Below are 23,751 nucleotides of genomic sequence, written 5' to 3' on the forward strand. Positions count from 1 at the left end.
TGGGAGCAAGAGGCCTGGCGTGGGAGCGCCCATCTGGCTGGCGGCCGTCCTCTTCACCCCAGGACGGATGGAGGATCGGGGCTGAGGCTCAGGACCCACCCCATCACCTCGTTATGCTGTTCCACTACTCACCGTTGACCCGTACGTCATGGCCAGGGTCTTCAGCATCCAGGGAGCTCCCAGCCCCACCAGAATATCAAACACATTGCTCCCAATGGAATTGGAGACGGCCATGTCACCCATACCTGCAAAGCAGCGGATATTCGACCGGGTTAGTCTAGTGCGGCCACGCATGGTTCACACAACACAGCGAGGCCTCGTCTCCAGACACACACGGGCCTATTCTCATCAAGATTCCAATCCTGCTCCTGTATCTGGGGAGGTCCCTCTAACCCCCCTCTCTCACAGGCCTGTATCAGGGGAGGTTCCTCCAACCCCTCTCTCACACTCCTGTATCTGGGGAGGTCCCTCTAACCCCTCCCTCACACTCCTGTATCTGGGGAGGTCCCTCTAACCCCCTCTCTCACACTCCTGTATCTGGGGAGGTCCCTCTAACCCCCTCTCTCTCACACTCCTGTATCTGGGGAGGTCCCTCTAACCCCCTCTCCCACACTCCTGTAACTGGGGAGGTCCCTCTAACCCCCTCTCTCACACTCCCGTATCTGGGGAGGTCCCTCTAACCCCCTCTCTCACACTTCTGTATCTGGGGAGGTCCCTATACCCCCCTCTCTCACACTCCTGTATCTGGGGAGGTCCCTCTAACCCCCCTCTCTCACACTCCTGTATCTGGGGAGGTCCCTATACCCCCCTCTCTCACACTCCTGTATCTGGGGAGGTCCCTCTAACCCCCTCTCTCACACTCCTGTATCTGGGGAGGTCCCTCTAACCCCCTCTCTCACACTTCTGTATCTGGGGAGGTCCCTCTAACCCCCTCTCTTACACTCCCGTATCTGGGGAGGTCCCTCTAACCCCCTCTCTCTCACACTCCTGTATCTGGGGAGGTCCCTATACCCCCCTCTCTCACAATCCTGTATCTGGGGAGGTCCCTCTAACCCCCTCTCTTACACTCCCGTATCTGGGGAGGTCCCTCTAACCCCCTCTCTCACACTCCTGTATCTGGGGAGGTCCCTCTAACCCCCTCTCTCTCACACTCCTGTATCTGGGGAGGTCCCTATACCCCCCTCTCTCACACTCCTGTATCTGGGGAGGTCCCTCTAACCCCCTCTCTTACACTCCCGTATCTGGGGAGGTCCCTCTAACCCCTCTCTCTCACACTCCTGTATCTGGGGAGGTCCCTCTAACCCCCTCTCTCTCACACTCCTGTATCTGGGGAGGTCCCTCTAACCCCCTCTCTCACACTTCTGTATCTGGGGAGGTCCCTCTAACCCCCTCTCTCACACTCCTGTATCTGGGGAGGTCCCTCTAACCCCCTCTCTCACACTCCTGTATCTGGGGAGGTCCCTCTAACCCCCTCTCTCACACTTCTGTATCTGGGGAGGTCCCTCTAACCCCCCTCTCTCACACTCCTGTATCTGGGGAGGTCCCTCTAACCCTCTCTCTCACACTCCTGTATCTGGGGAGGTCCCTATACCCCCCTCTCTCACACACTCCTGTATCTGGGGAGGTCCCTCTAACCCCCTCTCTTACACTCCTGTATCTGGGGAGGTCCCTCTAACCCTCTCTCACACACTCCTGTATCTGGGGAGGTCCCTCTAACCCCCTCTCTCACACTCCTGTATCTGGGGAGGTCCCTCTAACCCCTCTCTCACACTCCTGTATCTGGGGAGGTCCCTCTAACCCCCTCTCTCTCACACTCCTGTATCTGGGGAGGTCCCTCTAATCCCTCTCTCACACACTCCCGTATCTGGCGAGGTCCCTCTACCCCCCCCTCTCACACACTCCTGTATCTGGGGAGGTCCCTCTAACCCCTCTCTCTCACACTCCTGTCTCTGGGGAGGTCCCTCTAACCCCTCTCTCACACTCCTGTATCTGGGGAGGTCCCTCTACCCCCCCCCCTCTCTCACACTCCTGTATCTGGGGAGGTCCCTCTACCCCCCTCTCACACACTCCTGTATCTGGGGAGGTCCCTCTAACCCCCTCTCTCTCACACTCCTGTATCTGGGGAGGTCCCTCTAACCCCCTCTCTCACACTCCTGTATCTGGGGAGGTCCCTCTAACCCCCTCTCTCACACTCCTGTATCTGGGGAGGCCCCTCTAACCCCCTCTCTCTCACACTCCTGTATCTGGGGAGGTCCCTCTAACCCCCTCTCTCACACCCCTGTATCTGGGGAGGTCCCTCTAACCCCCCTCTCTTACACTCCCGTATCTGGGGAGGTCCCTCTAACCCCCTCTCTCACACTCCCGTATCTGGGGAGGTCCCTCTAACCCCCTCTCTCACACTCCCGTATCTGGGGAGGTCCCTCTAACCCCCTCTCTCACACTCCTGTATCTGGGGAGGTCCCTCTAACCCCCCTCTCTCACACTCCTGTATCTGGAGAGGTCCCTCTAACCCCCCCTCTCTCACACTCCTGTATCTGGGGAGGTCCCTCTAACCCCTCTCTCACACACTCCTGTATCTGGGGAGGTCCCTCTAACCCCTCTCTCTCACACTCCTGTATCTGGGGAGGTCCCTCTAATCCCTCTCTCACACTCCTGTATCTGGGGAGGTCCCTCTAACCTCTCTCTCACACTCCTGTATCTGGGGAGGTCCCTCTAACCCCCTCTCTCACACACTCCTGTATCTGGGGAGGTCCCTCTAACCCCTCTCTCTCACACTCCTGTATCTGGGGAGGTCCCTCTAATCCCTCTCTCACACTCCTGTATCTGGGGAGGTCCCTCTAACCCCTCTCCCTCACTCCTGTATCTGGGGAGGTCCCTCTAACCCCTCTCTCTCACACTCCTGTATCTGGGGAGGTCCCTCTAACCCCTCTCTCACACTCCTGTATCTGGGGAGGTCCCTCTAACCCCCCTCTCTCACACTCCTGTATCTGGGGAGGTCCCTCTAACCCCCTCTCTCACACTCCTGTATCTGGGGAGGTCCCTCTAACCCCTCTCTCACACTCCTGTATCTGGGGAGGTCCCTCTAACCCCTCTCTCACACTCCTGTATCGGGGAGGTCCCTCTAACCCCCTCTCTCACACCGCTGGGCAGGATGCCCGTGAAATCCTGTCAATCTTCCCTTATCCTCCCGCTGCAAGCTCCTCATCCATCAGAACCTTATCAACTCTACCTGGGTCAAGTAAGATGCTCTAAAGGTTTCTCTCTTGTCCGTCTGGGTTTTAAGGAGCCTCTTAAAGGAGGAGAGAGAGGGGGAGAGGTTTAGGGAGGGAATTCCAGAGCTTAGGGCCCAGGCAGCTGAAGGCACAGCCGCCAATGGTGGAGCGATGGGAATCGGGTGATGGGCAAGAGGCCAGAATTGGAGGAGCGCAGAGATCTCGGAGGGTTGTAGGGCTGGAGGAGGTTACAGAGATAGGGAGGGGAGCGAGGATAGAGGGGTTGGAACATGAGGATGGAGAATTTTAAAATCGAGGCGTTCCCGGACCGGGAGCCAATGTAGGTCAGCGAGCAGAGGGGGTGATGGGTGAACGGGACTCGGGGGGAGTTAGGATGATGGGGGAGGGGGCAGAGTTTTGGACGAGCTGAAGTTTACGGAGGGTGGGAGATGGACGGCCGGCCAGGAGAGGATTGGAATAGTCGAGTCTGGAGGTAACAAAGGCACAGATGAGGGTTTCAGCAGCAGATGGGCTGAGGTCGGGGGCGGAGACGGGCGGGGATACGGAGGTGGAAGTCGGGGGTCTCGGTGATGGAGCGGAGAATTCTACAACAAGCTTGGCCTCTCTTAACTCATCCAACCCTGGTGAGGAACTGCCATTATGGACCATGGTCCTTTCCCTGGACGTTCACCTCTTTACCCCTCACTACTTACCCTGTCGTGCCACAATCAGACTTGCCATGCAGTCGGGAACACTGGTGCCTGCCGCCAAGAACGTAATTCCCATAATAACATCGGGAATTTCCAGGGAGTAGCCAATTATTGTTACCTAGGGAACAGTGAAGGATAGGTCAAATATCGAAACACTCCCAGGGCAGGTACAGGGTTAGATACAGAGTAAAGCTCCCTCTACACTGTCCCATCAAACACTCCCAGGGCAGGTACAGGGTTAGATACAGAGTAAAGCTCCCTCTACACTGTCCCATCAAACACTCCCAGGGTCAGGTACAGGGTTAGATACAGAGTAAAGCTCCCTCTACACTGTCCCATCAAACACTCCCAGGGCAGGTACAGCACGGGTTAGATACAGAGTAAAGCTCCCTCTACACTGTCTCATCAAACACTCCCAGGGCAGGTACAGCACGGGTTAGATACAGAGTAAAGCTCCCTCTACACTGTCTCATCAAACACTCCCAGGGCAGGTACAGCACGGGTTAGATACAGAGTAAAGCTCCCTCTACACTGTCCCATCAAACACTCCCAGGGCAGGTACAGGGTTAGATACAGAGTAAAGCTCCCTCCACACTGTCCCATCAAACACTCCCAGGGTCAGGTACAGGGTTAGATACAGAGTAAAGCTCCCTCTACACTGTCCCATCAAACACTCCCAGGGCAGGTACAGGGTTAGATACAGAGTAAAGCTCCCTCTACACTGTCCCGTCAAACACTCCCAGGGCAGGTACAGGGTTAGATACAGAGTAAAGCTCCCTCTACACTGTCCCGTCAAACACTCCCAGGGCAGGTACAGGGTTAGATACAGAGTAAAGCTCCCTCCACACTCTCTCTACAGTTCCTGGTCAGTATAGGCACAGTGACACACCCCCGTGTACCTTGAAACCTGGAGAGATGATTTAACAGGAAGCTGGAGTATTTATCACTCCCTTTGCCCTGAACACCCGACGCTGCCTCGTTGAAAACACTTCCCTTCTCCACCTTCAACATTCGGGCAAGGGGCTCGGTGGTCACAGGGAGATCACACCTCGCGAGGACAGTGTGCCGTTCGAATATTAGCCCAGCCTTACCATCCAGACCATAATATAGGAGAAGAGGCCAATCCAGAGGGTGGAGAAGATGAAAGTTGCCATGAACCACTTCTCCCAGCGCGGCTGGACACAGTTGGGCACAGTGTAGTACAGGAGGGTGCCCAGGGGCCAAGAAATGAGCCACTTAATCACATCGCACCTTTCATCTATAGGTCAAAGGGAAAGGGGCAGAGGTCAGGAGGCAATCTCATACTGTGGGCAACAAGACATTGGGGTTTGGTCATTCTGTCCCCAACGTGGCACAGTCGGCATTTGTTCATAAAAAAACGTACTTTCCTGATCTCACCCACAGCGCGGCGCTCCCTCAGTACTGACCCTCCGACAGTGCGGCGCTCCCTCAGTACTGACCCTCCGACAGTGCGGCGCTCCCTCAGTACTGACCCTCCGACAGTGGACCCTCCCTCAGTACCGACCCTCCGACAGTGCGGCGCTCCCTCAGTACCGACCCTCCGACAGTGCGGCGCTCCCTCAGTACTGACCCTCCGACAGTGCGGCACTCCCTCAGTACTGGCCCTCCGACAGTGCGGCGCTCCCTCAGTACCGACCCTCCGACAGTGCGGCGCTCCCTCAGTGCTGACCCTCCCACAGTGCGGCGCTCCCTCAGTACTGACCCTCCGACAGTGCGGCGCTCCCTCAGTACTGACCCTCCGACAGTGCGGCGCTCCCTCAGTACTGACCCTCCGACAGTGCGGCGCTCCCTCAGTACTGACCCTCCGACAGTGCGGCGCTCCCTCAGTACTGACCCTCCGACGGTGCAGCGCTCCCTCAGTACCGACCCTCCGACAGTGCGGCGCTCCCTCAGTACCGACCCTCCGACAGTGCGGCGCTCCCTCAGTACTGACCCTCCGACAGTGCGGCGCTCCCTCAGTACTGACCCTCCGACAGTGCGGCGCTCCCTCAGTACTGACCCTCCGACAGTGCGGCGCTCCCTCAGTACTGACCCTCCGACAGTGCGGCGCTCCCTCAGTACTGACCCTCCGACAGTGCGGCGCTCCCTCAGTACTGACCCTCCGACAGTGCGGCGCTCCCTCAGTACTGACCCTCCGACAGTGCGGCGCTCCCTCGGTACTGACCCTCCGACAGTGCGGCGCTCCCTCAGTACTGACCCTCCGACAGTGCGGCGCTCCCTCGGTACTGACCCTCCGACAGTGCGGCGCTCCCTCAGTACTGACCCTCCGACAGTGCGGCGCTCCCTCAGTACTGGCACCGGGGAGTGTGGGCCTGGATTGTGGGGCTCGAGTCTCTGGAGTGGGGGCTCGAACCCACGACCTTCTGACTCAGAGGCGAGACAGAGAGACTGTGCCATGGCCGACACTCGAGACTAAAAATTTGGGTTCAGGGTTGGCCCAGTGTGATTCGCATTCCCTGTAGCCTGGCAAAAATTCATAGAATCAGAGAAAGTTACGGCACAGAAGGAGGCCGTTCGGCCCATCGTGTCCGTGCCGGCCGAGAAACGAGCAGCCCAGCCCGATCCCACTTTCCAGCTCTTGGTCCGTAGCCCTGCAGGTCACGGCTCTTCAGGTGCACGTCCAGGTACTTTTATAAATGAGTTGAGGGTTTCTGCCTCTCCCACCCTCTCGGGCAGTGAGTTCCAGACCCCCACCACCCTCTGGGGGGAAAAAAATTCCCCATTTCCCCTCTAATCCTTCTACCAATCACATTAAATCTATGCCCCCTGGTTATTGATCTCTCTGCTAAGGGAAATAGGTCCTCCCTCTCCACTCTCTCTCTCGGCCCCTCATAATTTTATACACCTCAATTAAATCTCCCCTCAGCCTCCTCTGTTCTCAGGAAAACACCCCCAGCCTATCCAATCTTTCCTCATAGCTAAAATTCTCCAGCCCAGGCAACATCCTCGTAAATCTCCTCTGTACCCTCTCTAGTGCAATCACATCTTTCCTGTAATGTGGTGACCAGAACTGTACACAGTGCTCAAGCTGTGGCCTAACTAGTGTTTTATACAGTTCCAGCATAACCTCCCTGCTCTTACATTCTCGGCTAATAAAGGGAAGGATCCCAATTCTGAGCCCATCAGATCCCAAATTCCCGCCCCGTTACCTGGTATTTTGAATGGGACGAGCGGTCCGTCATTCCCCCGCTCCCCCCTCTCCTTCCTCTCCACCTCTTTGTCCTCCCTCTGGTTTCCCGTTGCCGATTCATCGGCCCGCGATGCCTTTCCCGGTCGACTCTGCCGGGCCTCGCCCCCGTTCTCCACCGCCCGCTTCTCCGGGATGGCCACGGAAACTTCCGGCTCCGCGTTTTCCGTTTTGCTGCGAAGCAAACGCTGCCTCTGTTGGGGGGGGGAAGAGAGGAAGGGGGAGGGTTTAAAGGAAGAGTTCGGATTCTCTGCTCCCCGTAACCCCCCACCCTCCCCGGCGATGGCGCTGACTCTCGCTGGGGAGTGGAGCTCCCGCCGGCTACAGCACCAGCCCCCCCCAACCACTCCGACAAACACCTCGCCCAATAATTGCCCGTTTTTTCATCCCTCAGCCCAGTTAGTGAGCGGCGGCGGGCTATTCAACTGTGGCGGCATCACGGCCAAGCCTGATCCCGTCGATTCCCGACGGCCCCACAAACGCAGCAGTCACCAGGAGCAGGAAGGGGCTGGCTGATTAACCCCCTCCTTTCCCCTCCCCACCGAACCAACCCAGGGGTGCTGAGGCCAATTTCGAGGCCAGGCTGAGATCAGATGATCGACCACTAGGCCGGGGATGGAGCCTGGGCCTTTCCTGCTCTGTGTGTGTGTTCGGGGAGGGGGTCAGTCCCACAGATTGCCCCGGGCCGGGTGTCCTACCTCGTTGATGAGCATGCGGCTGGCCATGCTGAGCCTGGTCCTGGGCCCGAAGTGCCGGGTGATCATTATCCGCAGGCTGGCTTCGGGGAAGGTGAGTTTATGGGGGGAGGCACAGAGCAGCTCGTCCACCATCAGCACCGTGGGCTCCTGCGATCCGTGGCCTGTCACCGGGAGCAGAAAACACAAGCTATCAGCACAGAAAGCAGCAAACACAAGGGCCTAGAAACCGGGAGTCCGAGAGCCTGGGGCCTAGCAGGACAGGCCCTGTGGCCCAAGAGTTCCTCTCCCTCTACACTGTCCCGTCAAACACTCCCAGGGCAGGTACAGGGTTAGATACAGAGTAAAGCTCCCTCTACACTGTCCCATCAAACACTCCCAGGGCAGGTACAGGGTTAGATACAGAGTAAAGCTCCCTCTACACTGTCCCATCAAACACTCCCAGGGCAGGTACAGGGTTAGATACAGAGTAAAGCTCCCTCTACACTGTCCCATCAAACACTCCCAGGGCAGGTACAGGGTTAGATACAGAGTAAAGCTCCCTCTACACTGTCCCATCAAACACTCCCAGGGTCAGGTACAGGGTTAGATGCAGAGTAAAGCTCCCTCTACACTGTCCCATCAAACACTCCCAGGGCAGGTACAGGGTTAGATACAGAGTAAAGCTCCCTCTACACTGTCCCATCAAACACTCCCAGGGCAGGTACAGGGTTAGATACAGAGTAAAGCTCCCTCTACACTGTCCCATCAATCACTCCCAGGGCAGGTACAGGGTTAGATACAGAGTAAAGCTCCCTCTACACTGTCCCATCAATCACTCCCAGGGCAGGTACAGGGTTAGATACAGAGTAAAGCTCCCTCTACACTGTCCCGTCAAACACTCCCAGGGCAGGTACAGGGATAGATACAGAGTAAAGCTCCCTCTACACTGTCCCATCAAACACTCCCAGGGCAGGTACAGGGTTAGATACAGAGTAAAGCTCCCTCTACACTGTCCCGTCAAACACTCCCAGGGCAGGTACAGGGATAGATACAGAGTAAAGCTCCCTCTACACTGTCCCGTCAAACACTCCCAGGGCAGGTACAGGGATAGATACAGAGTAAAGCTCCCTCTACACTGTCCCATCAAACACTCCCGGGGCAGGTACAGGGTTAGATACAGAGTAAAGCTCCCTCCACACTGTCCCACCAAACACTCCCAGGGCAGGTACAGGGTTAGATACAGAGTAAAGCTCCCTCTACACTGTTCCATCAAACACTCCCAGGGCAGGTACAGGGTTAGATACAGAGTAAAGCTCCCTCTACACTGTCCCATCAAACACTCCCAGGGTCAGGTACAGGGTTAGATGCAGAGTAAAGCTCCCTCTACACTGTCCCATCAAACACTCCCAGGGCAGGTACAGCACGGGTTAGATACAGAGTAAAGCTCCCTCTACACTGTCCCATCAAACACTCCCAGGGCAGGTACAGGGTTAGATACAGAATAAAGCTCCCTCTACACTGTCCCATCAAACACTCCCAGGACAGGTACAGGGTTAGATACAGAGTAAAGCTCCCTCTGCACTGTCCCATCAAACACTCCCAGGGCAGGTACAGGGTTAGATGCAGAGTAAAGCTCCCTCTACACTGTCCCATCAAACACTCCCAGGGCAGGTACAGGGTTAGATACAGAGTAAAGCTCCCTCTACACTGTCCCATCAAACACTCCCAGGGCAGGTACAGCACTGGTTGCCTGATGTGGATAAGGGGTCACTAAGACGCCTCACCTTGATGTCCCATTAACACGCGATTACCTTTCTGCACAATGACAACTGTGGCCGAATAGCTCTGGTCAGTCTCCGCGTCCTGCTGTGCGCTCGGTCCCCCATTGGCCAGGCTCGCTGGGTCACCACCCCTGAGCCCCTCAAAGTAATTGCGCATTTTTGTATTGTACCTGAAAATGAAGAGAGAACTCCCATTTCTACCGGGCCTTTCACATCCTCGGGACGGCCCAAACCGCTTTACAGACAATAAATACTTTTTTTGAAGTGTGGTCACTGTTGTAATGTAGGAAACGCAGCAGCCAATTTGCGCACAGCAAGATCCCACAAACAGCAATGTGATAATGATCAGATCATCTGTTTTAATGATGTTGGTTGAGGGATAAATATTGGCCCCAGGACACCGGGGAGAACTCCCCCTGCTCTTCTTCCTACAGTGGCTGAGGGAGACCTCTCTCAATGTCAGACATTTAGTCAAAAGCCTATTTTTTTTTCTTGGTGTAAGGAATTGCCAGTGAAGTCTTGATCTCCGATTATTCAGAAAGAGTCTGATCTTCGTACCAAGGAAGTTTTAACGATTTAAAGAATCCTTTTTATCGAAATCAGGTCTCCAAAACATTGGGTGGCCGTTTCTGAGGCGAATGTGGTGAATTGAAATTCAAACAGAGAAGTTATGTTAAACTTACATTGAACTTTGGTTAGACCACACTGGGAGTTACTGTGTACAGTCCTGGTCTCCATATACCTCGGTTAGACCACACTGGGAGTTACTGTGTACAGTCCTGGTCTCCATATACCTTGGTTAGACCACACTGGGAGTTACTCTGTGTACAGTCCTGGTCTCCATATACCTCGGTTAGACCACACTGGGAGTTACTGTGCACAGTTCTGGTCTCCATATACCTCGGTTAGACCACACTGGGAGTTACTGTGTACAGTCCTGGTCTCCATATACCTCGGTTAGACCACACTGGGAGTTACTGTGTACAGTCCTGGTCTCCATATACCTTGGTTAGACCACACTGGGAGTTACTGTGCACAGTTCTGGTCTCCATATACCTCGGTCAGACCACACTGGGAGTTACTGTGTACAGTTCTGGTCTCCATATTATAAAATGGATATCGAGGCACTGGAGAAGGTGCAAAAAAAGATTTACCAGGATGATACCAGAACTGAGAGGTTATAATGATCAGGAAAGTCTGAACAGGCTGGGACTCATTTCTCTAGAAAAGAGAAGACTGAGGGGTGACCTGATCGAGGTCTTTAAAATAATTAAGGGTTCGATAGGGTAAACTTAGAGAAGATGTTTCCACTTGTGGGGGAGGCCAGAACTAGGGGGCCATAAATATAAGACAGTCACTAATAAATCCAATCGGGAATTCAGGAGAAACTTCTTTACCCAGAGAGTGGTGAGAATGTGGAACTCACTCCCACATGGAGTGGTTGAGGTGAATAGTGTAGATGGATTTAAGGGGAAGCTGGATAAACACATGAGGGAGAAAGGAATAGAAGGATATGGGGATAGGGTGAGATGGAGTGGGGAGAGAGGGAGGGGGAGATGGAGTAGGGAGGGAGGGGGAGATGGAGTAGGGAGGGAGGGGGAGATGGAGTAGGGAGGGAGGGGGCTCGTGTGGAGCATAAACACCGGGATAGACCAGATGGGCCGAACGGCCTGTTTCCGTGCTGTGGACCCAATGGAATTGTGCCCTCTGCTGGCGACAGTGTGCGAGGCAGCTCGAGGAATAATCCAGAAATCAACATATCAGAAAGCAGAGCTCACTGCCACTTACTTCATCACGATTATGTAAAGCGCGTACATCATGACGAGGAGCAGGCCCTCCCACCTGACAACACAAGGATCAAACAATAATCAGATCGTCAATCCAACACAAACAGAGTTCACCCCTCCGATAATAAACTCCCCATTTCTCCAGGGCCTTTCACCACCTCGGGACGTCCCAAAGCACTTCACAGACAGTGAAGTACTTTTTTTTTTGAAGTGCAGTCACTGTTGTAATGTAGGAAACGCAGCAGCCAATTTGCGCATAGCAAGATCCCACAAACAGCAATGTGATAATGATCAGATCATCTGTTTTTTGAGTGATGTTGGTTGAGGGATAAATATTGGCCCCAGGACACCGGGGAGAACTCCCCCTGCTCTTCTTCCAATAGTGGCCGTGGGATCTTTTACATCCACCCGAGAGGGGCAGACGGGGCCTCGGTTTAACGTCTCATCCAAAAGACGGCACCTCCGACAGTGCGGCACTCCCTCAGTACTGACCCTCCGACAGTGCAGCACTCCCTCAGTACTGACCCTCCGACAGTGCGGCACTCCCTCAGTACTGACCCTCCGACAGTGCAGCACTCCCTCAGTACTGACCCTCCGACAGTGCAGCACTCCCTCAGTACTGACCCTCCGACAGTGCAGCGCTCCCCCAGTACTGACCCTCCGACAGTGCAGCACTCCCTCAGTACTGACCCTCCGACAGTGCGGCGCTCCCTCAGTACTGACCCTCCGACAGTGCAGTACTCCCTCAGTACTGACCCTCCGACAGTGCAGCGCTCCCTCAGTACTGACCCTCCGACAGTGCAGCACTCCCTCAGTACTGACCCTCCGACAGTGCGGCGCTCCCTCAGTACTGACCCTCCGACAGTGCAGTACTCCCTCAGTACTGACCCTCCGACAGTGCAGTACTCCCTCAGTACTGACCCTCCGACAGTGCAGCGCTCCCTCAGTACTGACCCTCCGACAGTGCGGCGCTCCCTCAGTACTGACCCTCCGACAGTGCAGCACTCCCTCAGTACTGACCCTCCGACAGTGCGGCGCTCCCTCAGTACTGACCCTCCGACAGTGCGGCGCTCCCTCAGTACTGACCCTCCGACAGTGCGGCGCTCCCTCAGTACAGACCCTCCGACAGTGCGGCGCTCCCTCAGTACTGACCCTCCGACAGTGCGGCGCTCCCTCAGTACTGACCCTCCGACAGTGCGGCGCTCCCTCAGTACTGACCCTCCGACAGTGCGGCGCTCCCTCAGTACCGACACTCCGACAGTGCGGCGCTCCCTCAGTACTGACCCTCCGACAGTGCGGCGCTCCCTCAGTACTGACCCTCCGACAGTGCGGCGCTCCCTCAGTACTGACCCTCCGACAGTGCGGCGCTCCCTCAGTACTAACACTGGGGAGTGTCAGCCTGGATTATGGGGCTCGAGTCTCTGGAGTGGGGGCTCGAACCCACGACCTTCTGACTCAGAGTAAGGGTCTCTGATCTGCTCTCCCGCTGGGCGACGCTCGTCGCTGGGAGAGTTCATCCATAAAATCATCACTGCTCTGTCTACGTTTTCAACCCCAAAAGTATTTACTGAGTGAAAGGGCAGATAAAGAGTGAAATCGAGACACTCACCAAAAGACCTTTTCATCATGAATAACCTGAAAGGGAGCAGTGGACAGAGAGTTAAAGACCACACACTCTTAATACTCCTTAACCCTCAATTAAACCCAGTCCCCATTCACTGGGTGTCCCCAGGCCCCTCGACAGACTCGGCCCGATCCCCAGGCCCCTCTACAGACTAGGCCCGATCCCCAGGCTCCTCGACAGTCTAAGCCCGATCCCCAGGCTCCTCGACAGTCTAAGCCCGATCCCCAGGCCCCTCGACAGACTAGGCCCGATCCCCAGGCCCCTCGACAGTCTAAGCCCGATCCCCAGGCCCCTCGACAGACTAGGCCCGATCCCCAGGCCCCTCGACAGACTAGGCCCGATCCCCAGGCCCCTCGACAGACTAGGCCCGATCCCCAGGCCCCTCGACAGACTCGGCCCGATCCCCAGGCCCCTCGACAGACTAGGCCCGATCCCCAGGCCCCTCGACAGACTCGGCCCGATCCCCAGGCCCCTCGACAGACTAGGCCCGATCCCCAGGCCCCTCGACAGTCTAAGCCCGATCCCCAGGCCCCTCGACAGACTAAGCCCGATCCCCAGGCCCCTCGACAGACTAAGCCCGATCCCCAGGCCCCTCGACAGACTAGGCCCGATCCCCAGGCCCCTCGACAGACTCGGCCCGATCCCCAGGCCCCTCGACAGACTAGGCCCGATCCCCAGGCCCCTCGACAGACTAGGCCCGATCTCCAGGCCCCTCGACAGTCTAAGCCCGATCCCCAGGCCCCTCGACAGTCTAAGCCTGAGCCTCAGGCCCCTCGACAGACTAGGCCCGATCCCCAGGCCCCTCGACAGACTAGGCCCGATCCCCAGGCCCCTCGACAGTCTAAGCCCGATCCCCAGGCCCCTCGACAGACTCGGCCCGATCCCCAGGCCCCTCGACAGACTAGGCCCGATCCCCAGGCCCCTCGACAGACTAGGCCCGATCTCCAGGCCCCTCGACAGTCTAAGCCCGATCCCCAGGCCCCTCGACAGTCTAAGCCTGAGCCTCAGGCCCCTCGACAGACTAAGCCTGAGCCTCAGGCCCCTCGACAGACTAGGCCCGATCCCCAGGCCCCTCGACAGACTAGGCCCGATCCCCAGGCCCCTCGACAGACTCGGCCCGATCCCCAGGCCCCTCGACAGTCTAAGCCTGAGCCTCAGGCCCCTCGACAGACTAGGCCCGATCCCCAGGCCCCTCGACAGACTAGGCCCGATCCCCAGGCCCCTCGACAGTCTAAGCCCGATCCCCAGGCCCCTCGACAGTCTAAGCCCGATCCCCAGGCCCCTCGACAGTCTAAGCCCGATCCCCAGGCCCCTCGACAGTCTAAGCCCGATCCCCAGGCCCCTCGACAGACTAGGCCCGATCCCCGGACCCCTCGACAGTCTAAGCCCGATCCCCAGGCCCCTCGACAGACTAGGCCCGATCCCCAGGCCCCTCGACAGTCTAAGCCCGATCCCCAGGCCCCTCGACAGTCTAAGCCCGATCCCCAGGCCCCTCGACAGACTAGGCCCGATCCCCAGGCCCCTCGACAGTCTAAGCCCGATCCCCAGGCCCCTTGACAGTCTAAGCCCGATCCCCAGGCCCCTCGACAGACTAGGCCCGATCCCCAGGCCCCTCGACAGTCTAAGCCCGATCCCCAGGCCCCTCGACAGACTAAGCCCGATCCCCAGGCCCCTCGACAGTCTAAGCCCGATCCCCAGGCCCCTCGACAGTCTAAGCCCGATCCCCAGGCCCCTCGACAGTCTAAGCCTGAGCCTCAGGCCCCTCGACAGACTAGGCCCGATCCCCAGGCCCCTCGACAGACTAGGCCCGATCCCCAGGCCCCTCGACAGTCTAAGCCTGAGCCTCAGGCCCCTCGACAGACTAGGCCCGATCCCCAGGCCCCTCGACAGACTAGGCCCGATCCCCAGGCCCCTCGACAGACTAAGCCCGATCCCCAGGCCCCTCGACAGACTAGGCCCGATCCCCAGGCCCCTCGACAGACTAGGCCCGATCCCCAGGCCCCTCGACAGACTAAGCCCGATCCCCAGGCCCCTCGACAGACTAGGCCCGATCCCCAGGCCCCTCGACAGACTAGGCCCAATCCCCAGGCCCCTCGACAGACTAAGCCCGATCCCCAGGCCCCTCGACAGTCTAAGCCTGAGCCTCAGGCCCCTCGACAGACTAGGCCCGATCCCCAGGCCCCTCGACAGACTAGGCCCGATCCCCAGGCCCCTCGACAGACTAGGCCCAATCCCCAGGCCCCTCGACAGACTAGGCCCAATCCCCAGGCCCCTCGACCGACCAGGCCCAAAATCCAGGCCCCTCAACAGACTAGGCCCAAAATCCAGGCCCCTCAACAGACTAGGCCCAAAATCCAGGCCCCTCGACAGACTAGGCCTGATCCCCAGGCCCCTCGACAGACTAGGCCCGATCCCCAGGCCCCTCGACAGACTAGGCCCGATCCCCAGGCCCCTCGACAGACTAGGCCCAATCCCCAGGCCCCTCGACAGACTAAGCCCGATCCCCGGGCCCCTCGACAGACTAGGCCCGATCCCCAGGCCCCTCGACAGTCTAAGCCCGATCCCCAGGCCCCTCGACAGACTAAGCCCGATCCCCGGGCCCCTCGACAGACTAAGCCCGATCCCCAGGCCCCTCGACAGACTAGGCCCCTCGACAGAGGGTACAGGAACTTACCAGAATGAGAACGAGCACTGACATTATGTAGGACACGGAGTCTCGGAACAAGGACCAGCAAGTGAGAGGCACCTCCTTGGGGGGGGAAGAGAACGAGAGACGGTCAGTGAATAATTCCAGGACCCCCCACTCTCAGCCCCCACTCAGGTACAGCACCAGGGGAGGGTGGGACCTGACGAAATGGACTCCATCGCACACAGAGCCTCGCAATACCACAGGCAAGGCCCGACAGGCATAACATACCAGGTAAACAGGGCACCCCAGGGGCTCTGGATCAGTGCTCCACCTGGCAGGGGGGCTGAGTCCCACACACAGCAGGAAAGGCCCAGGCTCGATCCCCGGCCTGTGAGTCTGAGTGAGAGAGTGAGTGAGTGAGTGAGTGTGAGAGTGAGAGAGTGAGAGAGTGAGTGTGAGAGTGAGAGAGTGAGTGTGAGAGACTTTGTGAGAGAGTGAGAGTGTGAGAGTGTGAGAGTGAGTGTGAGAGTGTGAGAGTGAGTGTGAGAGACTTTGTGAGAGAGTGAGAGTGAGAGAGAGTGTGAGAGCGAGTGAGTGAGAAAGTGTGTGTGACTGAGTGTGAGAGTGAGTGTGAGTGTGAGAGAGTGAGAGTGAGTGTGAGAGAGTGAGACTGTGAGAGTGTGTGTGTGAGTGAGCATGTGAGTGTGAGTCTGAGCGAGTGTGAACATGTGCGAGAGCGTGTCAGCAGCGAGTGCGAGCATGCGCGAGCAAGTGTGTACACGTTCGTGCGTGTGCAGGGCGAGGACGGGATTGGGCTTGGCTGTGATGCCCCTCACAGTCGACACGGAGTGCCTGGGGGCTCACAGGTGAGGTCGGTGCCTGTGGGGCCCGTCCCCCGGGGGGGAGAGTCAGCACCATCGGGAGGGGGAGGGGGAGGGGTGGGAGGGGGAGAGGGAGGGGTGGGGGGAGGGGGAGAGGGAGGGGGGGGAGGGGGGGGGAGGGGGAGAGGGAGGGGGGGAGGGGAGGGGGGGGAGGAGCGGGGGGAGAGGGGGGGGAGAGGAGGGGGGAGGGGGGAGGGGGAGGGGAGGAGAGGAGAGGGGGGGGGAGGAGGGGGAGGGGGGAGGGGAGGGGAGGGGGGGGAGGGGGAGGGGGAGGGGAGGGGGAGGGGGGGGAGGAGGGGGGGAGGAGGGGGGGGAGGGGAGGGGAGGGGGGGAGGGGGAGAGGAGGGAGGGGGAGTGGGGGGGGGAGGAGGGAGGGGAGGGGGAGAGGAGGGGAGGGGGGGAGGGGGAGGGGGAGAGGAGGGGGAGGGGGGGAGGAGGGGGGGAGGAGGGGGGGGAGGGGAGGGGAGGGGGGGAGGGGGAGAGGAGGGAGGGGGAGTGGGGGAGGAGGGGGGAGGAGGGGGGGGGAGGGGGAGAGGAGGGGGGGAGGGGGAGGGGGGGAGGGGGAGGGGGAGAGGAGGGGGAGGGGGAGGGGGGGGAGGGGGAGGGGGGGGGAGATGGTTCACCGAAGGCTTCACTTACATGTCCAGCGAACAGGCCGCACAGGCCAATGATACAGAGGATGTTGAACACGGCCGAGCCCACAATGGTCCCCACTCCCACATCACTCTTGGCGATAAAAACCCCTGCCGTTCAGGGAAAAGAAAGACGATTAAAACCTGGAGTCTGCTCCTCGCCCCCCCCCTTCCTCCCCACTCCCCCCAACACACTATCGTCAACCCTCCAACTGACGGTTAGACCCCCTCCCTCTGGCTGCGGTACCGAGGCCGCCCCCCCACCCCCCCCCCCAGGGCACAGATCAGGAAAATCCCAGGCTCCGTTCCCGGCCTACGCTGAGGCCCCGGGGTTAAACCCCAACACTAAGACGAGGGGAGTAGGGGGGGGGGGGGTGGGGGAACGTACCGATCAGAGAGGTGAACAACTCGGGGGCTGAACTGCCAGCGGCCATGAAGGTGGCACCAGCCACGTCCTCGCTGAGGTGTAAATGCTGCGGAGAGAGGAGGCAGAAGCAGTCAGAATGTTAGAGCGGGGATCGCCCGGAAACCTTTCATCACCAGCAGGGAACTCGTGGACGCAGCCTCGAGCTTTGCTGTCCTGCGAATTGATGTCGAATTCTGAGCGCCAACATTAATTACTGGCACGAGCCTTTGATTAAAACGCCCAACTCTAATCAGGAGCCTGCGGTGACAGAATCCCCGCAAAAACTGTGTCACGCCACCTGAAAGGGTCTTCAGCGGACATCTGTGGCGGAGTGCGGTCTGTTCCACTCGGCTTGACTCCAAAGGCACCAACACCATTAGACCCAACAAATCCTGGTCCCCTCCCAGCGAGGAAGTCTTGGCTCTAATTTGCCATTGAAAAAAATCATGGTGCTCGTCAAAATTTGGGATTTCAGTGGTGGGGAATGAAATAAGCTCCATTTTCAAGCACCCAGTGTCCCCGTCAAACACTCCCAGGGTTAGATACAGAGTAAAGCTCCCTCTACACTGTCCCGTCAAACACTCCCAGGGCAGGTACAGGGTTAGATACAGAGTAAAGCTCCCTCTACACTGTCCCATCAAACACTCCCAGGGCAGGTACAGGGTTAGATACAGAGTAAAGCTCCCTCTACACTGTCCCATCAAACACTCCCAGGGTCAGGTACAGGGTTAGATACAGAGTAAAGCTCCCTCTACACTGTCCCATCAAACACTCCCAGGGTCAGGTACAGGGTTAGATACAGAGTAAAGCTCCCTCTACACTGTCCCATCAAACACTCCCAGGGCAGGTACAGGGTTAGATACAGAGTAAAGCTCCCTCTACACTGTCCCATCAAACACTCCCAGGGCAGGTACAGGGTTAGATACAGAGTAAAGCTCCCTCTACACTGTCCCGTCAAACACTCCCAGGGCAGGTACAGGGTTAGATACAGAGTAAAGCTCCCTCTACACTGTCCCGTCAAACACTCCCAGGGCAGGTACAGGGTTAGATACAGAGTAAAGCTCCCTCTACACTGTCCCGTCAAACACTCCCAGGGCAGGTACAGCACGGGTTAGATACAGAGTAAAGCTCCCTCTACACTGTCCCATCAAACAGTCCCAGGGTCAGGTACAGAGTTAGATACAGAGTAAAGCTCCCTCTACACTGTCCCATCAAACAGTCCCAGGGTCAGGTACAGAGTTAGATACAGAGTAAAGCTCCCTCTACACTGTCCCATCAAACAGTCCCAGGGCAGGTACACGGTTAGATACAGAGTAAAGCTCCCTCTACACTGTCCCATCAAACAGTCCCAGGGTCAGGTACAGAGTTAGATACAGAGTAAAGCTCCCTCTACACTGTCCCATCAAACACTCCCAGGGCAGGTACAGGGTTAGATACAGAGTAAAGCTCCCTCTACACTGTCCCATCAATCACTCCCAGGGCAGGTACAGGGTTAGATACAGAGTAAAGCTCCCTCTACACTGTCCCATCAATCACTCCCAGGGCAGGTACAGGGTTAGATACAGAGTAAAGCTCCCTCGACACTGTCCCATCAAACACTCCCAGGGCAGGTACAGGGTTAGATACAGAGTAAAGCTCCCTCTACACTGTCCCATCAAACACTCCCAGGGCAGGTACAGCACGGGTTAGATACAGAGTAAAGCTCCCTCTACACTGTCCCATCAAACACTCCCAGGGCAGGTACAGGGTTAGATACAGAGTAAAGCTCCCTCTACACTGTCCCATCAAACACTCCCAGGGCAGGTACAGGGTTAGATACAGAGTAAAGCTCCCTCTACACTGTCCCATCAAACACTCCCAGGGCAGGTACAGGGTTAGATACAGAGTAAAGCTCCCTCTACACTGTCCCATCAAACACTCCCAGGGCAGGTACAGGGTTAGATACAGAGTAAAGCTCCCTCTACACTGTCCCATCAAACACTCCCAGGGCAGGTACAGGGTTAGATACAGAGTAAAGCTCCCTCTACACTGTCCCATCAAACACTCCCAGGGCAGGTACAGGGTTAGATACAGAGTAAAGCTCCCTCTACACTGTCCCATCAAACACTCCCAGGGCAGGTACAGGGTTAGATACAGAGTAAATCTCCCTCTACACTGTCCCATCAAACACTCCCAGGGCAGGTACAGGGTTAGATACAGAGTAAAGCTCCCTCTACACTGTCCCATCAAACACTCCCAGGGCAGGTACAGGGTTAGATACAGAGTAAAGCTCCCTCTACACTGTCCCATCAAACACTCCCAGGGCAGGTACAGCACGGGTTAGATACAGAGTAAAGCTCCCTCTACACTGTCCCATCAAACACTCCCAGGGCAGGTACAGCAGATTATCCTGGAGAGTTGGTATCCCCAACTCTAAGTTTACCCAGTCAAGGTGGTACCTCCGCCACTTGCTCCCCCTGTGGGTCTAAGATGGTCTGACGGGCTGCACCACACTGTAGTGTTGGCACGTGGGGTGGTCCCACATTGTGCACTGTGCCCAAGCTAGCCCGGCACAGCAGGGCCGTCGTAGTGAACCTCGGCTGACCGGACTCCCCGAGTGTCACACTCACCTCACAGATCTTCTCCAGGGAGGGGACAAAATAGTCGTCACACACGATGGCCAGAGCGTAAAACATGTACATCGCCTTCGGGAACAAGAGAAGGAAGTTTTAACATCAACGAGTAAAGCCAATGGAACTCAAATCATTCAGAGATCTGCCAGACATTGAACGGTACAGCACCGAGGGAGGCCATTCGGCCCATCATGCCTGTGCCGGCTCTTTGAAAGATCTATCCCATCAATCCCACTCCCCCCTGCTCTTTCCCCCTTAACCCCTGTAAATTTTTCCCCTTCAAGTATTTCTCCAATTCCCTTTTGAAAGTTATTATTGAATCTGCTCCCACCGCCCTTTCAGGCAGTGAATTCCAGATCATCACAACTCGCTGTGTAAAAAAACATTCTCCTCATCTCCCCCTCTGGTTCTTTCACCAATTATCTTAAATCTGTGTCCTCTGGTTACCGACCCTCCTGCCACTGGAAACAGTCTCTCCTTATTTACTCGATCAAACCCCCTCATGATTTTGAACCCCTCGATTAAATCTCCCCTTAACCTTCTCTGCTCTAAGGAGAACAATCCCAGCTTCTCCAGTCTCTCCACATAACTGAAGTCCCTCATCCCTGGGACCGTTCTGGTAAATCTCCTCTGCCCCCTCTCCAAGTCCCACTCCCCCTGCTCTTACCCCGTAGCTCTGCAGAAGGCGGCCCGCCACCGCCCTATATGGGTGGCCAATAAATGCCGGGCCTTACCAGCGAGCCCCACATCCCCAGAGTGAGTGATAAACCAGTTAGCCCGTGGGTCGAGACGGGAAAACTCATTTCACGTTCCAGCTGACTTCCAACGCATCCGGCTCGGGGATGGGCGTTCAGGGGAGGAGGGAAGAGGAGGGCACGTAACACACGTAACATACTACAGACACACGAACACGCCTCCTTACACAGATGACGTGTAGTAACAGGGCCCCTCTTTGCCGTTCCTCCCTGGAGAAGATGTCGTCGGGAAATTCGTGGATCCCTTAAAACAAACGGGATGGAACAGGCAGTTAATGTAAGTATGCTCAGTCTGCTACTCCCTATAATATACACAGGGGCTGCTACTCCCTATAATATACACAGGGGCTGCTACTCCCTATAATATACACAGGGGCTGCTACTCCCTATAATATACACAGGGGCTGCTACTCCCTATAATATACACAGGGGCTGCTATTCTCTATAATATACACAGGGGCTGCTACTCCCTATAATATACACAGGGGCTGCTACTCCCTATTATATACACAGGGGCTGCTACTCCCTATAATATACACAGGGGCTGCTACTCACTATAATATACACAGGGGCTGCTACTCACTATAATATACACAGGGGCTGCTACTCCCTATAATATACACAGGGGCTGCTACTCCCTATAATATACACAGGGGCTGCTACTCACTATAATATACACAGGGGCTGCTATTCTCTATAATATACACAGGGGCTGCTACTCCCTATAATATACACAGGGGCTGCTATTCTCTATAATATACACAGGGGCTGCTACTCCCTATAATATACACAGGGGCTGCTACTCCCTATAATATACACAGGGGCTGCTACTCACTATAATATACACAGGGGCTGCTACTCCCTATAATATACACAGGGGCTGCTACTCACTATAATATACACAGGGGCTGCTATTCTCTATAATATACACAGGGGCTGCTACTCCCTATAATATACACAGGGGCTGCTACTCTCTATAATATACACAGGGGCTGCTACTCCCTATAATATACACAGGGGCTGCTACTCCCTATAATATACACAGGGGCTGCTACTCACTATAATATACACAGGGGCTGCTATTCTCTATAATATACACAGGGGCTGCTACTCCCTATAATATACACAGGGGCTGCTACTCCCTACAATATACACAGGGGCTGCTACTCCCTATAATATACACAGGGGCTGCTACTCCCTACAATATACACAGGGGCTGCTACTCCCTATAATATACACAGGGGCTGCTATTCTCTATAATATACACAGGGGCTGCTACTCCCTATAATATACACAGGGGCTGCTACTCACTATAATATACACAGGGGCTGCTACTCCCTATAATATACACAGGGGCTGCTACTCCCTATTATATACACAGGGGCTGCTACTCACTATAATATACACAGGGGCTGCTACTCCCTATAATATACACAGGGGCTGCTACTCCCTATAATATACACAGGGGCTGCTACTCCCTATTATATACACAGGGGCTGCTACTCCCTATAATATACACAGGGGCTGCTACTCCCTATAATATACACAGGGGCTGCTACTCCCTATTATATACACAGGGGCTGCTACTCCCTATAATATACACAGGGGCTGCTACTCACTATAATATACACAGGGGCTGCTACTCACTATAATATACACAGGGGCTGCTACTCACTATAATATACACAGGGGCTGCTATTCTCTATAATATACAGGGGCTGCTACTCGCTATAATATACACAGGGGCTGCTACTCCCTATAATATACAGGGGCTGCTACTCGCTATAATATACACAGGGGCTGCTACTCCCTATAATATACAGGGGCTGCTACTCGCTATAATATACACAGGGGCTGCTACTCCCTATAATATACAGGGGCTGCTACTCGCTATAATATACACAGGGGCTGCTATTCTCTATAATATACAGGGGCTGCTACTCGCTATAATATACACAGGGGCTGCTACTCCCTATAATATACACAGGGGCTGCTACTCGCTATAATATACACAGGGGCTGCTATTCTCTATAATATACACAGGGGCTGCTACTCCCTATAATATACACAGGGACTGCAACTCCCGATAATATACAGGGGCTGCTACTCCCTATAATATACACAGGGACTGCAACTCCCGATAATATACAGGGGCTGCTACTCCCTATAATATACACAGGGACTGCTACTCCCGATAATATACAGGGGCTGCTACTCCCTATAATATACAGGGGCTGCTACTCCCTATAATATTCACAGGGGCTGCTACTCCCTACAATATTCACAGGGGCTGCTACTCCCTATAATATACACAGGGGCTGCTACTCCCTATAATATACACAGGGGCTGCTACTCCCTATAATATTCACAGGGGCTGCTACTCCCTATAATATACACAGGGGCTGCTGCTCCCTATAATATACACAGGGGCTGCTATTCTCTACAATATGCACAGGGGCTGCTATTCCCTATAATATACACAGGGGCTGCTATTCTCTACAATATGCACAGGGGCTGCTATTCTCTATAATATACACAGGGGCTGCTATTCTCTACAATATGCACAGGGGCTGCTACTCCCTATAATATACACGGGGGCTGCTATTCTCTATAATACACACAGGGGCTGCTATTCTCTATAATATACACAGAGGCTGCTATTCTCTATAATACACACAGGGGCTGCTATTCTCTATAATATACACAGAGGCTGCTATTCTCTATAATATTCACAGGGGCTGCTATTCTCTACAATATGCACAGGGGCTGCTATTCTCTATAATATTCACAGGGGCTGCTATTCACTATAATATACACGGGGGCTGCTATTCTCTATA

General features: G+C 55.9%; 1 protein-coding gene across 1 annotated transcript in view; it reads right to left on the minus strand.

The window, feature by feature from the left end:
* Nucleotides 1–132: 132 nt before the first annotated feature.
* Nucleotides 133–23,751, minus strand: part of LOC137319106 (sodium/potassium/calcium exchanger 3-like) — a gene marked incomplete at its 3' end in the record, with an annotated part of 44,426 nt that continues 20,807 nt past the window's right edge. Inside the window, exons 2-14 of the mRNA XM_067981470.1 lie at nt 21,082–21,158; nt 20,157–20,231; nt 17,530–17,614; nt 17,149–17,252; nt 15,674–15,748; nt 12,985–13,010; nt 11,377–11,430; nt 9,619–9,758; nt 7,829–7,989; nt 7,093–7,324; nt 5,014–5,180; nt 3,926–4,040; nt 133–245 (exon numbers count right to left, since the gene is read on the minus strand). Of these exons, the coding sequence (XP_067837571.1) occupies nt 133–245; nt 3,926–4,040; nt 5,014–5,180; nt 7,093–7,324; nt 7,829–7,989; nt 9,619–9,758; nt 11,377–11,430; nt 12,985–13,010; nt 15,674–15,748; nt 17,149–17,252; nt 17,530–17,614; nt 20,157–20,231; nt 21,082–21,158 (1,424 nt within the window). The remainder of the gene's footprint in view (nt 246–3,925; nt 4,041–5,013; nt 5,181–7,092; nt 7,325–7,828; nt 7,990–9,618; nt 9,759–11,376; nt 11,431–12,984; nt 13,011–15,673; nt 15,749–17,148; nt 17,253–17,529; nt 17,615–20,156; nt 20,232–21,081; nt 21,159–23,751) is intronic.

This window comes from Heptranchias perlo, unplaced genomic scaffold, assembly GCF_035084215.1.
Source record: "Heptranchias perlo isolate sHepPer1 unplaced genomic scaffold, sHepPer1.hap1 HAP1_SCAFFOLD_731, whole genome shotgun sequence".
Lineage (NCBI taxonomy): Eukaryota > Metazoa > Chordata > Chondrichthyes > Hexanchiformes > Hexanchidae > Heptranchias > Heptranchias perlo.